This window comes from Odocoileus virginianus, chromosome 21 (genome assembly GCF_023699985.2).
Source record: "Odocoileus virginianus isolate 20LAN1187 ecotype Illinois chromosome 21, Ovbor_1.2, whole genome shotgun sequence".
NCBI lineage: Eukaryota > Metazoa > Chordata > Mammalia > Artiodactyla > Cervidae > Odocoileus > Odocoileus virginianus.
Window position 1 is genome coordinate 37,505,820 of NC_069694.1, and position 17,644 is coordinate 37,523,463.

Consider the following 17,644-nt stretch of genomic DNA (forward strand, 5'->3'; position numbering starts at 1 on the left):
TAACTTTTTAGCTGTGTTTTTAAAAATTTGAAACTCATCTTGATTTGAAACATGAGCCTACTGATTTAAAAAACCCTGCTATGATTTAGGGAAGTGTATATATTATCACCCTGCTTATTTAACTTATACGCAGAGTACATCATGAGAAATGCTGGGCTGGAAGAAGCACAAGCTGGAATCAAGATTTCCAGGAGAAATATCAATAACCTCAGATATGCAGACACCACCACCCTTATGGCAGAAAGTGAAGAGGAACTAAAGAGCCTCTTGATGAAAGTGAAGGAGGAGAGTGAAAAAGTTGGCTTAAAGCTCAACATTCAGAAAACTAAGATCAGGATATCTGGTCCCATCACTTCATGGGAAATAGATGGGGAAACAGTGTCAGGCTTCATTTTTGGGGGCTCCAAAATCACTGCAGATGGTGATTGCAGCCATGAAATTAAAAGACACTTACTCCTTGGAAGGAAAGTTATGACCAACCTAGATAGCATATTTAAAAAGCAGAGACATTACTCTGCCAACAAACGTCTGTCTAGTCAAGGCTATGGTTTTTCCAGTAGTCATGTACGGATGTGAGAGTTGGACGGTGAAGAAAGCTGAGCACCAAAAAACTGATGCTTTTGAACTGTGGTGTTGGAGAAGACTCTTGACAGTCCCTTGGACTGCAAGGAGATCCAACCAGTCCATCCTAAAGGAGATCAGTCCTGGGTGTTCACTGGAAGGACTGATGTTGAAGCTGAAACTCCAATACTTTGGCCACCTCATGCAAAGAGTTGACTCATTGGAAAAGACCCTGATGCTGGGAAGGATTGAGGCAGGAGGAGAAGGGGACGACAGAGGATGAGATGGTTGGATGGCATCACCGACTCAATGGACATGAGTTTGGGTAGACTCCAGGAGTTGGTGATGGACAGGGAGGCCTGGCATGCTGAGATTCATGGGGTCGCAAAGAGTCGGACACGACTGAGCGACTGAACTGACTCATACTTTGTGTTTGCAGCATGAACCATTATAGACAAAGCTTATTAAAAGCTCTCATCTCACATTACAAATCCATAATCTAACATACTAGTTATATTCATTTAGTGACTGAACGGATGTTCCATAAGTGCCATTGTACACAATAACCATTAAAATTCACCACGGAATCATCACTTTAAAATCTTCATCTCGAACACAGGACTATTTGAAATTACTGCATTATCTTTATTTCCAGCTTAAATTCATTTAGATGCCCCTGCAGGGTTTTTATGTAAGATCATAAATATAATGAAGCAACAATCCCCAAAAATTTCATTACCACAGAAAATATAAACTCTGTTAACATACATAAATTCCCAATGAAAACACACATTTCAGCTTGGACCCAAAGGGCAGATTCACAAATACTTTTGAGAAAGAATCCTCTGATAGAATAATGCTCTCTTTCTAAAGAAAAGACTTTTGGAAAACATATACGTATCCTAGTTACCAAATAATTCCATGTCCATGTTCATGGTGAAGGCTGATGGGGGTGGGGTGGAAATGTGGCACTATGATGAGTTTCCCTGGTGGCTCAGATGGTCAAGAATCTGCCTGCAATGCAGGAGAACCAGGTTCAATCCCTGGGTCAGGAAGATATCCTGGAGATAGGGACGGCAACCGACTCCAGTATTCCTGTCTCCAGAATCCCATGGACAGAGGAGCCTGGCAGGCTACAGTCCATGGGGTCACAAAGAGTCGGACATAACTGAGCAACTAACGCTTTCACTTTCATGATGAAATCCCACAGAAAAATACCCTGGATGCTGCTAGAAGCATTTAAGTATTGGGTTGTTATAAAAGAAACAGCCTGAGAGAACTACAAGTTTAAATCAAACCAAAACCCTTATGCCTGATTGGACTATACACACAAGTAACAACAGGGGCGAACTATAGTCCCAAACGATGTTTCCCAATGGCCCCAGTGGAAATGGTTGGTTTTTCAATCTGCAGGCTGGTTACAGTTATATTCAATTTGTGAAAACTTATCACTACAACCCCTTTTCTGTAGGCACATCATACTTCATGATCCGTGAGGATCTCCATGTCCTCCTTCCTACCACCTCTCCAACTTCACTGCTCACCATTCCCTCCAGTAAGACAGGTCTGTTCTCAACGCCTTGACCACACCACAGAATTTCCCATTTCAACCCTTGTGCTAATTAAATCTCTTCCTTTTCCTTTACAGAGATACGTTATTTCATGACCTAGGGGTTCATTTCAAATGACATCTCAGAGAAGTCTTTTTTGGCCCAGCCTTCTTAGTCTTGACTCCATCAGCTGTTCACTTCCCCCTTCACCTCACCACATCCTGAAATTACCTCTTTTGATTGTATTTGTAGTTGTTTTTTCAGCTGCTTCCCCTACTAAAATGTATGCTTCACAAGAATGGAGACCATACATGTCATTTCCTCTTGTGTTTCCCCCACAAAGCACCTTGCACATAGGTGTTCAAAAACAAGTTGGTGAATGAATACACGGGACCGCATATCAAAATTTTTCCAGTTATTATGTTAAAAGGTAGATTTAAAAATAAGTAGATAAAAATTAAGAATTAGCTTGAAATTAAAAAGAATACAAACTATGTTTAAAGGCTGCTTTCACATATCTTGCTTTACTCACCACCATCATCAGTATCAACACAATGCTGATGATAAAACAATAAGCCAACAGCTTCTCAGTAGTCTAACCCACCCTTTTTAAATTAAAAAAGATCTACCACACTGTTAGGATGTTACTAGGGGAAAGAGGCAACTCTATAAATTCATTTTTTTCCTTCCTGTAAAAAGACTGGAAAAATACTTCAGGCATTTGCATGAACACACACACAGACACACACCCAGTGGAGAATGGTTCTCCAGCACTGAACTGGTATTTCCACCTACAACTCAACCCACTGGAGACTTCATAATCCTTACACACAACCTTGGCCTGAGATACAGGCATTTTATGCCAAAACTGTGGGTGGGAAAGCCAATTCTTTTCTTCCTGCAGAAGGATATACAGACAATTATTACACAACTTTAGGATGACCCATGCCTTCCTGTCTCAGGAAGCTCCCAGAGGTTCCCTAATTGCCTCTTATTCACCAGGGCAGTGGGTCTCCAACTTCTCCAATGATGGAGCACCTAACAGCCATGCTGTCCATTGAGGAAAAACATGAAATACTGAAAAACTTTGCTGCTGCTTATGAACCAGGAGCAATTTTTCTGGCAGAAGAGGCAGAATATGAATGCCATGTAAAACCACAGCCTAAACTCATGTGTTCAACAAAATTGACAGTTATTGAACTCATTGGCTGTCTGAGTTTTTCTGTTCATATTCTTTCACAACTTATTCATGTCTACTAATATTTAACAGGTATGTGGAAGCTGATGCCAAATGCTTAAGCTGACAAGATAAAAACTTGAAACTGAAACACTATTTCTATTAACCCATTTTTTTCTTCTATGGATAGGAATAGGGCACTAGTCTTTTTTAGAAATAAAATTGCTGGGTTGGAAGAGCATCTGTGAATCACTACCTTAAGAGAAATCATCTCTTAAAGTCCAAATATTATCATTGTTTCATTCTTTGCTAAAGAAAATATTATTCATCTTTATATATACATGTATATGTACATGTATGTACATATGCATGTGTGTATATGTAGGCTTCCTGGGTGGTACTAGTGGTAAAGAACCCACCTGCCAATGCAGGAGATGCAGAAGACATGAGTTCAATCCCTGGGTCAGGAAGATATATTCATATTAAATATTTTAAAATCTTTTCTTTTTCATCTTTAATAGCTACATAAAGATAATGAAATATACATATAAAATATATATATACACACACATATATATACACACTTCTATGTTAGAAAGAAATTTCCAATTCTCACCAAGTTCATACTTATCAAAAAGTGAAATGGCTATTCTAAAATAAATTTGTTAAAAATTACACCAATATTTTGAAAGAACAGCAAAATGATCCCCACAATGACATCATATTAAAATGTACATAAATGTCAAATATGAAGTAATTTGAAAGTTGATTACACAGAAAAATCTCTAATTATATCCTCTTACTGGGGATAACTAAAGTCAAAGCAGTTAATAGACACGAAAGGATGTCTTTGATGGAAATGCCCTTAGAACACATCAAGATGTTAAAATAGTAAGTTTTGTCATAATAGCTTTTTTCTGAACAGAGTCCACACTTGACAGTAACATATGCACAAACATGTCTGTGGTCTCCAAACATGACACCAAGGCAAGTGAAGCAGAAGCAAATGCACAAACAGGATTAAATCTTGACACACAAGAGAAGAGAGGGCAGCATCTGGAACTTCTGGCACGCTACTAAGAACAAACACTGGCAGTGACACAAATTCTCGGATCAAGGCTGGGTGGCTTCAATTTGAGAAACCTATCTTTCCCTCTTAGCTAAAGTGTTTATCAAAACAAGTTTGTAGGTACTTATGATGAATTCAACAGTGACCATTCTACCACCCAAGTAGTTTTCAAAGCCACACACTTAGAAATACATTTAAGAACCCCAAATAATATGTGTGATAATGTATGCATATTTAAGAATTCCAAATAACATTATGTAGGCTCCAAAGTAAAGTATGGTACACACTCTCCCCACAACGGCACAACCCTATTCCTTAAGTAAGGGTTTTATATAGTGACTTCTTTCCAATAAGAATGGGGGGGAATGCAGGGGGTGAAGAGTAACTTTACATGGAGAGACAAGACAGACCTTTCACCAGCCAAGTGCCAAGGCCAATATCAACAGTGGTTAAGTCATGCTGATAACAGTAGGTACCCTTGATATGACAATAGCACTTAACTTCTGTGATCTTCCCTCAAAAAACTGTAACCCTAGTGGAATCATAAGAAAAAATCAGATAAATCCTACAAAATACCTAAAGAGCTTTGAGAAGCTCCTTAAGACCTTCAAGGTCATCAAAATCAAAGTCTAAGAAACTCAGAGACAAGAGGAGCCAAAGAAATCATGATGATTAAATGTAATGTGGTGTCCTGGATGAGATCTTGGCCAAAAAAAGGACCTAAGCTAAAAACTAAGGAAATCTGAATAAAATGTGGACTTTAGTCAACAACAATGTATTGATATCAGTTCACTAACTGTAACCAAAGTATGATAGTAGCACTTAAGATGTTAATAATGAGAAGCTGGGTGTGGAATAAAGGGAACTAACTCTTTATAAAATACTACCTCTGCTTTTTTTTTTTGTAAATCTAAAACTCTTCTAAAAAAATAAGGTTTGTTTTTAAAATTGATTGAGCTTGATGTTTCAGTTTCCTTATACCCACAGACAAGACTGAAATATGCTGATGAAAGTTCTGCCGACCTTTAAAAGGTTGTTTCCATCGTTGTTCAGAAGGCTGCTGTTCTAGGTTGAATGAGAACAAAAGAGATTCTAACAAAATTATCCCAAGAAGGAAGATAAACATGAGCTCCTCGGACTTTCCTGGGGGGGTCCAGTGGTTAAGACTCTACATTCTCAATGCAGGGGGCACAGGTTCCGTTCCTGGTTGGGGAACCAAGATCCCATATGCCACACAACACAGCCTTAAAAAAAATAAGATGAACTTGATATTATGTACTTCCCTCTCAGGAAGCAGTGGTATCTCTTATACTGTTAAATTTAACAGGCATCTCCCAACTTCCTGTACAAAGTAGATGCCGGGCTGCCGCTCCACAGAGCTATTATGGAGAAGAATCAAATGTGGGTGTCTGTTGCAGATGTTCTGTGCCAAAATCTCTTGGCAAGCTTAGTAACGTCAAGGTAAAATAGGCTCCTTTGTGGGTGAACATCTTAAGAATCTCTAATCCAACATGCAGTGAAAAGGATATTTTTTGCATCATCTTCCAACCTTCTTTAACCAGAAAACTTTGACGGGATAGAGGTGGGGAGGGGGTATCCCCTGAGAGTAGGTGTCACGGTCTAATTTTGGAAAACACTGCTCTGAAGGCAGTGTTACCAGAGCTCTTAATACAGTTCCTATAAAAGCCTCCTCTGGCAAGCTCTGCCTCCCACTATGGCACCCAAGACCTGCAGGATTCTCAGCTTCCTGACTCTGTGCATCTACCCACCCCATAGAGTTAACAACTAGGTATTATTTTTATTCATTTAAGCAGATGGACTTTTATCTTGTGTTTAGTCTGGTCCGACTCTTTGCAGCCCCATGGACTGTAGCCTGCTAGGCTTCTTTGCCCGTAGGATTTTCTAAGCAAGAATACTGGAGCCATTTCCTACTCCAGGGGATCTTCCTGACCCAGGGATCAAACCTGGGTCACATGCATTGGTAGGCTAATTCTTTACCACTAGTGCCACTTGGGAAGCCCAGATTTCTATCTAACTTTTTCACTTCTCTGAGTTTATAGTTAAAAAGCCAGGGTGGGAGGGTTTAACATGTGCTTTTATCTGGGAGAAATAAAAGCTTACAAAGTATATTTTCTCATTGCTATGCACCCCACAGATATGATTACTGACTTTAATTTGGAAGGAAGAGTTATAGGACTTCGGGAATATTTCTTCATAAATTGTGGATCAGTCACTGCAGATAAGAACAGGAACTTTTTCAGCCAAGAATCAGGACCTAGGGTTCCTTCTGAGCTCATCCTGAGGACTCAACAGCCAAAGAGCTGTGACCATCAGTACATGGTGAAAAACCTAACATTTTTTTTACTCAAATTTATTCATTCTTCTTTATTTAATTTCTTCACGAAACAGATTTTTAACATTTTAATTGGAGGCTAATTACTTTACAATATTGTGGCGGTTTCTGCCATACATGATTCAGTCATGGGTGTACCTGTGTTCCCCATCCTGAACCCCCCCCCCCCACCTCCCTCCCCATCCCATCCCTCTGGGTCATCCCAGTGCACCAGCCCTGAGCGCCCTGTCTCATGCATCGAACCTGGACTGGCGATCTGTTTCACATATGATAATACACGTTTCAATGCTATTCTCTCAAATCATCCCACCCTCGCCTTCTCCCACAGAGCCCAAAAGTAGAATTAAAAAAAAAAAAATCAAATAAGTATGTAGATAGAAGTTTTGGCACGGCACTCCAAAATATTAATTAGATTTAATTTAATGAATACTGAAAGAAATCATCTCCCTTCCTAGCCATTCTAACCATGGTTATAATGTAGCAGTTATACAGTATTATCTCTGTCCTTGAATGTGGCTGATGAAGGGTTTTATTTACCAAACTTGGTAGCCAGTTAAGTCCCTGAATAGAAGACAAGAATCAGCCTTAGAATCCTCTTTGTGGTCGAGGCTATTTTATGGATCACTAAAGTATCAGTTTTAGAAAAATAGCTGTTTGGGGGAAAAAAAAAGACAAAAATAAAAAGTATGTTTTTCTCAGAGAATGGAGCATAATCAACTTAAAAGAAAAATAAGTTTCTCTAAAATATTATGCTACTAGATAACTATTAATATAATATTAAAAAGCCACTGAAACATTAAAAGTATGTCAAATTCTACTGGACTATAAGACTAAAAAGCTAAAAAGCTCAAAAAAAGTCTTTAAAAAGTTATTTTTAATGAAAACTAGCAATTAAAATTTATGTTTTTGCATTGCCCCAGGATCTCAATCTCCTGGCTGACAAGGTCAGCCCAGACTGAACACAGAGCTGAGCTTATTAAGCAGAAAGTTTTTTTAAAAGTTGAAAAAGAGGACCGGGGTACACTGCTGCCAGCACACAGGCCTGGCAGGGGCTTTTAAAGTGGGTCAGCTTGAGAGGTCTCTACCAACTCAGCTTTGAGGCTGCTGATTAACATATGCAGCCTATTCCAAAGTGCCTTTCAAACCACACCGCCCCTCCACCCCAATCATGTGAACTCTCCAGTGGGCAGTCTTTGAATTCTGATATTTAGTTTCAGCTTCTTCTAGCTTCTCCTTAGCCTTCTGAGTTTAGGATCACCTGTCCACATGTATCCAGCTTCATGGGCAAGCTGATCTGGTTGGAACAGACCAAAGTCTTGAGAGAACGCAAGATTTGTCAGACCATCATTTAGACAACAAATTGAAAACTTTCATTCCTTTCCCTTAGCCACAGACAGAAGCAAGACCCAGAGTTCCTGCCTACCCTTTGCTAGGTCTCTGTATGTTTTCTTATTCAGTCTCCCAGGACCCCATGGAGTAGGTCCTGGCAATATCCTCACTTAACAATGACACAGAATCAGCAGTGGGAAGTAACTCCCTCTAGGAATGTCAGAGCAGAATTCTAACCCATGCCTCTTTGCCCCAAACCTGTATTCTTTCTGGCTGGGGTGTTCTGTTCCCCCAGTACCATGCAGCCACACACAGATGGAAACAGCTCTTCAAGAATTCAGACAGCATCAGTAAAAACAGTAAGACCGTGTGTCTTCTACACTCTCTATAGCAAAAGGGCATCACTGTTTTGGTAAAATGTCTATCAGTCTAGAATCTCCCAAGTTTCTCAAATTTGTGAATTGTACAGGATAATTTTAAATACAATGCAAATGGCTAAACATGAGCAGATATTCAAAATGTGTGGCTGGTATTAATGGTCTAATGAGGTAATGTTATACTGAAAGGGGGTAGAATTTATATCTATCCTTATTTATTCCTGTCCTTATCCAAAAAGGAAAGAGAATTTATAAATATAAATTAAAATAGGATAATATATAAATTGCTGAATAGGAGTTCACAAGAGCCTTTAAGGCTTTATACATGCTACATTACTATATACACACTATTTTCTTGAACACTTTTAAAGCAGTTTTTTACTGTCCTTAGATACTTTGCTTGAATTACTTTCATAACGACTAGTTGGAAATACTTCAAAATGTGGTAACTAGGCTCCGAAAACTTTTCTGCATTTGCTGAAACTTTAACCACACACAAGCCACAGCTATCTTCCTTAGCCCCAATATCTTTGTACAGAACTGGAACATTCAGGCACTCTTCAAATTGAGCCTGAATTTGCACAACTGGTAGGAAGTAAAAATTTGAGTCAACCAACTGTTACAACTTACAGAAAACCAACAAGCACTTTCAGTTATTTTTTTCTTCAAAGTAAAATGAATTGACTGACTGTATTGAGCTGTTTCTGTGCTTCCCCCTCTTGAGATGTCACTTCCCTGAAGAATTTCCATCAACATACAACCATCCTTTCAAAGGCATTCCCTTAAAAATTAATTTTAATCTTTTTATAATTCAAAACATTTGAGGTGGAAAAAAGCAATTTTTCTAAGTAGAAACATACTTCTGCTTGTCCCCAAGTTGATTCTAAATTCTAATCAGATTCAGTCCAAATGCCACTTAATGACGATGTGTTCCACCCAGATAACAAGACATGCTGCTAACTTACCATTTAGTGACAAATGCCTCTTTATTCAAGTGTCCTCCAACTGGTGGTATTATTAGCAATGAAGAGACTGACTTAGAGGCAGACTTTCTCAAAGGCTAGAGCAGAGCACAGATTTTCATCCAAGTTTTTTTCTCATGATCTGCAAAGTATTTCACTTCAATTACCATGATTTTCTAAAATTAAATAATATGTTTACCACGGGGAGATTTTTTCCTAAGCATGCTGTTAATGAATTTTTTTCACTCCACAAATATAAATACTTGTAAATGCTCAGCACAAGGTGAAAGAGATACTGAATCAACGATATGCTCTAGGAGGACAGGGCCTCCAATACTTTGTTCAGTGTGTGTCAGCAAAGCATGCCCAGCAAAAGGCAGTATCACTATATAATTCTGAAGTGCAAATGTCCTCAAGGAGCTCATAATCCTTGACGTGTCAGGCACTACTCTAGGTTCTACAGATAGAGCTGAGAGCCAACGCACTTTGTGCCCTCAAGGCCCTTATACTTTAGGGGGTGAGATGGGGAAGACAATATATTAAAAATATATGTAATATGTATTATATATAATAACAACTTATATATAAATGTAAACAATAAATGATATATATACTATGCTCAGATGCTTAGTCCTGTGTGACTCTTTGCAACCCCATGGACTGCAGCCCATTCAGGTTTTTCTGTCCAAGGGATTCTCCTGGCAATAATACTGGAGTGGGTTGCCATGCCCTCCTCCAGGGCATCTTCCCAACTCAGGGAGGGAACCTGCATCTCTTATGTCTCTTGCATTGGCAGGCGGATTCCTTACCATTAGCGCCACCTGGGAAGCCCATATGTGGGTTTCCCAGGTGATGCTAGTGGTAAGGAATATTTTATATAACACACACACACATATATAAAATGTATACATATATATATATAATGTATACATATACACAAACTATATATATACACGTATAACTCTAATGTGATTGACAGAGGCTCTACAGGGAAGGAAAAAAACAGTGAAGAAGCCAGGGAGCCTCTCTAGACTGGGTAGCCTTACACTTGGAAGACCTTTCAGATGAGACTTGGATTTAAAAGAAATGAGGGGTCAAGTCTAGCAAACATTGGGGGTTAAAGTGTTCTAGACAGAGAGAACAAACTAACATGCAGGCAACCAATGATAACCCAGTTTGTGACCAGCACAATGAGAGGTGTGGCTGGGATTGCTAGATGTCTACCAAAACCCCATCTCTTCTTCCAGGGCACCCAGTGAGACCACAGGTCTCAGCTGTTCTTGCTTCAGCTGAGAGCTTGTGACCTGTCTTTGTCAAAGGAATGTGAGAGTAATGGTATGTGTCACTTCCGAGGCAAGGCTGTCAGAGCAGGCCTGTCTAGCCCATGCCTGCTTTTCCCTTCTGTGAAGTACAGTACGGTGACATCAGCAGAGCCTCGTGGAAGGGGCTGGCCTCCTGCATCAGGACAGCCATCTGCAGACCAAGCACGAACAAAATGCTGTCTCCTGTTATACTGTGTGTTCCTGGAAGACTGGGCCCAGTCTTTCTCATCCTCATAGCCCTAAAACCCAGCACGACTTCTAGTGAATGGCAGGTTCCCAGCACTAATTGAACAAACACTACTGAAATAGTGGGGAGAAGTTATGTGAAAAGGTAACTAAGGAAAGGAATCTGAAAGGGTTCACAATAAGGACATTTTAAAGGACAGAGTGAGTGACTTACAAGGGATAGGTGGGGTGTAGGGGTAGATATTCTGAGCAAGGGAAAGAGCCTGAGCAAAGAGAGGAAGAAAATATAGGATACATTTGAAGGATGTGACCCAAAAGGTGTCCACACTTGTATACCTTTCATTCAAATAAGCAATTATTAAGCAACTATTGTGTATCGAAGATGCTACAGGCACAAAGCCTGGTAAGGCTAGGCTCTGCTCGAGAGGAATCTTGAAGGACAGGATGCAAAGACGCATAAAAAGGAAAGGGGAATCTATTAGAGATGGTGAGGCCGTGGCAGATCGTAAAGCTGCAGCAGAACTCTCTGGGTAGCCTGACCACAGTGGGCACCCCAGAGGAAGGGGAGGAGCAGAGGTCTACCTGGCACGGAGTGTTCATGGAACTGAAGCTCCAGGAGAGCGTGCACTGTGTTCTTCACTGCGGACTGTCTGTGCCTGGAACACAGCCTGCCCTGAGCAGATCAGATTTGGGGGAAAAGGGTTAAGTTTAGAAACAAGGCTGGAGGGGGAGGGGACTGGATAAGAGAAGGAATCAGAAAACCCTGAGGGGAACAAGATCAGATTTAACTGTCCGGTTGAAAGGTGCAGGAAGGGGTGTACCACCAGAAGAGATCCTTAGGAGATGACTGCAAGGGCCTGGGCTCCAGATGGGAGGGAGATGGAAATCAAAATAAAGGGTGTGTTTGTGTGGGGGTGGGTAGAATGAAGATCACAGGATTCAGGAATTATATGGGGAGGACTCAGGGCTTGTGATGGGTTTCTATATATATACACACAAACCTACATACATACACACACACACACACACACACACAAAGAAGTGTCTAAGATGACTCCTATATTTAAGGAAAAGCAAGCTGGGAGAAAACAACAGTAATCTGATTTTGCATATGTTACATTTGGGATGCTCCAGGGTTTTTTGAGAGGAAATGTCCAAAAGGCAGCTGGACAGGCAGGTGTGATGTTCCAGGAAAAGATCCGGTCTGGGTTCAGAAATGGAAGAACCAGCAGCATCCAGGTGACAGTTGATGTCACGGGAATGAAAGAAATTGCTCAAACGTGGCCACCATGTACTGCTGCATGAGTTATGCACTGCACAACTCCCAAGCCATCAGCTGCCCCAGGTCACTGCAGTTTTGTACAGATAACACAGCACTTTTCTGGTAGATAACTACCATGCATTATCTGGAGAGAAGAGCATCATTTTCTATCTCATCAGAGTTATTGTGTAGATGAGCAACTGGTTTCCCAAGCAAAAGAGCTGCTCCTAAACAAGCAGAGGCAAGAGGAAGAAAAAGGGAGAAGGCAGGTGGGGGAGAAATGGGACAAAGCAAATCCATTTCAAAATTGATCTATAAGAATTTCCTATATCCTCTACATTGAAGACTCAACAATTGTATTAACCCTTAAAGCTTTCGTGGTCTCACCAGGTTCTGTTACCATAGGGAATACCAGGAGCTTACTGAAAGCAATCCTAGCCCTGCTTGCTTACTCATGAGATCTCAGTTTGGGTTTTCCTTCAGCTCACAGGTTCCAGGGCTGCATTTTCTTTGTAAAATGGTAATAACAATGATAAAGCATTGCTACACCTATACACTTCCCTACACATGACTAACAATTCTTCTCTAGCCTAGGATTAAAAAAAATGACTTCAAGGCATTTCCAAATGGCTTTTCCAAAACTAGGAATTAACATAAGTAACTGAAAACCTGGAATGCCACGGGATGCTGCTGAGTTTCTACAGCAAGATTCACGGAGTCGAACCAGGGGTTCTGAAGTGGGATGATTTAGTTTCTGCCCCATGGGCTTTGCTGGTGGCTCAAACAGTAAAGAATCCACCTGCCATGCAGGAGACCCAGATTAGATCCCTGGGTTGGGAAGATCCCCTGGAGAAGGGAATGGCTATCCACTCCAGCATTCTTGCGTGGAAAATTCCATGGACTTAGGAGCCTGGCAGACTACAATCCATGGGGTCGCAAAGAGACAGACATGACTGAGCGACAAACACACACAGTTATATGAGACGCTTAACCGTATCAAGACATTTTTGGTAGTCGCAGCAGGAAAATGGAGTGGAGTTAGTTATACTGGCCCCTGGTGCGTCAAGGCCAAGGGTGCTGCTAAACACCACACGATGCACAGGATGGCTCCCATCACAAAGAGTTAGCTGACTCAAAATATCAGCAGAGCCAAGGTTGGGAACAACTCTGTTAAACTATAAGCTTCTTGAGTCCTAGGTACCTATGATGCCCAGTAAGTACCTGTGATGTCCAAGAGTGTTTGATAAGACAAAGTAAGATGGAAGACAGTTATTGCACTATATTGAAGAAATAGGCAACAATTTCACCTATTTTTTTTCTCCTGCTATCACTGCCTTCCATTTAGGCTCCCAATTCAGATGACAAAAAAGCTGACAAAAAGTGTTAGAAACCTAAATGATATACACAAGTTAAGTCCTTTCTGATAAAGCAAATTCTATAAATTTCTGTCAAATTCTTATAAATAATGGTCCATTATAAAATACAAATACCTCTTCACCATTGTTTTCCATATTGAGAAATGCAATTCTGACAGTTAATTAAAAAACCAGAGAGTAAAATAAAAGTAGAAGCTAAATGTAATCTAAGTTAATGCCACTCAGAGTCCTTTTATCCCATTACTAATCACTGCTTCCCACACCTAACCTCAATAGCCATTCATTTGTTTTCCCCAAATTTAAATGGAAGTGAACTACAGTCACAGATTTTCCAATGAGACACCCACCATTTGCTTGGGTCCTTACACTGAAACTGACTGTGTTCTTAATTTTTAAGGTTCTATTTTAATTTCCATTGTAACTAAATGAGAAAGAACAAAAGCTTTTTCTTTAAAAAAAAAAAAAAAAAAAAACCTAGATAATCATGCTTCTGCCCTTACTGGAAAGGGAGAAAGGATATCACTACCCAAACCAGCACCCTTCGGTAACTGAAGCCTTTTTGTCCCTCCAAGGTCCAGACAAAGGCTCCCTTAAGCATCAGATGCCCTGGGAGTGCTACAACTGCTGAATGGATTTTCATGGAACATAAATCACTTTCCCACTACCTGCCACTTACAAACCTGCTTCTCATGAACCTTGGACCCTGCACAACATGGCTCACCATGTCCTCTGTGACAGCTAGGAATAAGACAACTGTTTACTTGAGTAGATAAAGGGCATTTCCCCCTTTTGACTCTTAGGGTGTGTTTCCCCCCCTTGTGCAGTGAAATTTTTTAAATTAAAATCACAGGAACATCCAATTTCCCCATGCCAATTAAATTTTAAAATATCTAAATATATTTGCATGGTTTATGTAACTGTTGAGCATTTTAATAGGATTTTAGCAACATATTTATCTGATTATTTCCTAATATATCTCCATGTGGATCAGATCTCCTGCTCTTGTAATTCTTCATGAGAACTTTAGAGCAATTTTTCTTCCATTTGGCTGCGGGCTTTGGGGGGTTGGGGATGGGTGGGTCTTACAGGACTGCAGAGAATACAGACACATAGCAGACCTCACATTTAGTGGTCGAGAAATTTTTCCCCATACGGATTTCCAGATTCACTTAATCCTCTTGAAACAGAATTGCTGAGAATCATGATGAAAGATTCTGTTGCTGGTGTGACATCATTCATATATATCTAATTCCATTGCTCTGTGTTAAATTCAGCCTGCTTTAAAGCAGGCAAGTTATATACTTCCCAGAGGGGTTGAAGTTGCCTGCTTTTTCATAGCCCTTATCACAAACAGCTGAGGACCCCAGGGGGCTGTGTGAAAGTCACCGAAGCAACATCTCTGCTGAGGAAAGCATAGCTGCCAATGGCCAGCTTGGATGCCTGTGTTCGCTCCTTTTCCACTGGCCCAGAGCGCAAGCCTCTCACCCGCATGCCCGACTTGGACATAAGCAGATGCCACTGCAGTGAAGTGGTCCAAACACACACACACAAAAACACTTCTCTGAGCCAGGTTATGCCAAAGGCTCTGCAGGCATGAAATCATGAAGCAATTTAATACAAGCTTGGATAAAAAGCCAAGTGAGCAATTTAGAAGTCGAAAGGAAACACAGGGGAAAGTTCTTTGGCTTTTGAGAAGCGGAGGAAAGAGGCAGAGAGCATCTTGGATCCATTTGGATGGGAAACGAGAGGCGAGGTGGGGCAGCAGCTGTCTGCTCAGCCTGTTTGGGGAAAATGGTGCAGAACAGTTTTCCCTACTCTGGCTCCTGAGATTACAAGTGCTTAGCATCCCAAACCTGTAATTCTAAACTTTCTAGTCAGAAGCACGTGACATTTAATGGAACTATAGAAGAACAAGAGTTACGTGTGCTGGTTGTGCTGAAAACAAAGCAAAAAGCCTTAACGCTTTTCTGAAGGTGGTTGGAAATCAGCCTTTGACTTAGCATGGAAAATCCTCGGGGGGTTGAGGTTTGTTGAAACATCAGCCCAGACAAGACTCAAAGGGGAAAACGTCTATTAATGCAAAGACCTTTGCATCAGAGAAAGGTGGCAGTGAGGAGGTATGCTGACAATTTTGAGAACAATACCGACGGCTGGAGCCAAGACATGTGATCCCCATGTCAGGCCTGAGCCCAGCTGGAGCAGCCATGGGAAAGAAAGATGCCATACAGAGGAGAAGCCGGGGGCCAGCTCGGAGTGAAGTGGGTGACAAATTGGTGCTGAGGCATCACAAGCGGCAGGCTTGTTTTCTCCGGCTCTGAGGATGTAAGCTGTGAGAGGCTTTCACCCTGGAAGTCTGGATGCTGGGGAGGGCCGGCCGGCGACAAGGGACACAGTCAAGGCTTCGCTGAGGCTGCGGGAGGCTGTCCCCGCCAGCACAGCAGGGAAGACTCGGTGAACACAGAGAGCCCAGCCTACCAGGAGGGTGCAGGGCCCCGGGCAGAGGCAGAGCCCCCCGGAGGAGATCCAAACTCCGACACAGCACATCCCTCCAGGCCAGCAAACATGCCTTGGCCGGGAGAGGAGGAACCGAACACTGGAGTCGATTGTCGCCCAAACAGCTGTGCCGCAGCCTGGGCGGCCAAACGCGGGGCCGCTGGCACCATGTCCTCAAGAGGGTGCAGGTTCCTGAGCGGGGCAGACACAAAATGCCCCCGGGTCCTGCTGGCCAAGTCTTGCAAAGGGCCACTCGCCACATGATTGTCCAATTGGCTCCAGTCTCCTCCTCCGGCCCTCTCAGATGAAAAACCCATCCCACATCAGACCCGGCCAAGGTGCTCCTAACCTGTCAGCCTGTGAGGGGGCAGACCAGGGAAATACTCCCTCTGTCCTCAAAGGGTTTTTTGTCATCTGGATCAGACGGTTTTTTCCCAAACCGTGGGTGGCCTCCCACAGTGGGTAGTCACAATCAATTAAATGGGTCAAAATCAGCCTTGTTTTTCACCCACACGCAAACAAGAATAAAAGGGAATGTGCTAGTGGAACTTTTGATTCAAACGTGTGTATTCGCTACCACCATGTCATGGTGTTAAAACATACCGCTTACTGCAGGTCAAAGGAAAAAAAATGTTTGAAAGTAGCTGATCATTCAAATGATCATCATTCAAATGTTTGAAAGTAGCTGATCATTTGAAATGATCAAACATTTCAAGAAGTGTTGGAAAGTAGTAGAAGACAGGAACATGGAGCCCTTTACAAAGAACTTCCACACAAACTCTTTTATGAGATCATCCAGAAGCCCCATGAGGAAACTGCCCATTTTTCCAGGGACTCAAGAGATGTTAATCCACTTGTTCAAGGCAGCACAGCATAGCCCGGATATAATGCCACATGGCCCTGGCTCCCGTACATCCTTGAGTACCACAGGAGTTCAGGAATAACGGTGAGCAAAGAGGGCTGGAGAAGAAAGGAGAGGAGTGAGAGAAAGAGACTTGGAAAGGTGAGGAGATCTTGGCTGGGAAGGAAGGGCAGATACATAGAAATAGTCTGGGTTGGATTGAAGGTGAGTGGAGGATTCAGCCTGATGTAGCAGAGGACACTGGGAAGTTCAGAGTGAACTTAGCTGGACAGATTCTGGCAGTCCCTATCAGTGCTGAGACATTTGAGCTCTCCCTTCCTCATCTGTAAAATGAGGACAATAACAGTACCTACTAAGTGAAGCACTATGCCCTATATAAAATGCTTGTGCTCAACATATGGAAGCTTTAAAAAAAAAAAAAAAGGCACCTCACCCATATACCGATAAATCAATGATCAGACATTATGTGGCCCTAACAACAATCCTATGACACAGACAAAGTTTTAGAGCTTAAGAAACTGCAGCAGAGACACAGAGCAACTTGCACTGGGGCTTCTGCTCTGGGTGGCTTATCCAACGAGGAGAAGAGCAGCTAACGGTGCCACAAAGGCCAGCAGGACCTCAAAGGCAAAGCAGAGAAAGCCAGACGTCCACCACCAAGAGGCAAGGAGTTTACATAAGGTTTCTACGGAAAAGAGCTATGGGGTAGGAGGTGTTAGGTGGTATTAAGGCTGAAATTAGGGAAACAGTGCTGCCCTCAGAGCTC

General features: G+C 41.8%; 1 protein-coding gene across 2 annotated transcripts in view; it reads right to left on the reverse strand.

The window, feature by feature from the left end:
* Positions 1-17,644, reverse strand: part of TSPAN5 (tetraspanin 5) — a 177,530-nt gene that overhangs the window by 70,109 nt on the left and 89,777 nt on the right. The window contains exon 1 of one of the 2 annotated variants that reach the window (XM_020901654.2): positions 9,382-9,404. The exons of the other annotated variant lie outside the window; for it this stretch is intronic. Within the exon in view, the coding sequence (XP_020757313.1) occupies positions 9,382-9,384 (3 nt within the window). The 5' untranslated portion in view covers positions 9,385-9,404. Of the gene's footprint in view, positions 1-9,381; positions 9,405-17,644 lie in introns of those variants that run through there. 2 annotated transcript variants of the gene reach the window in all.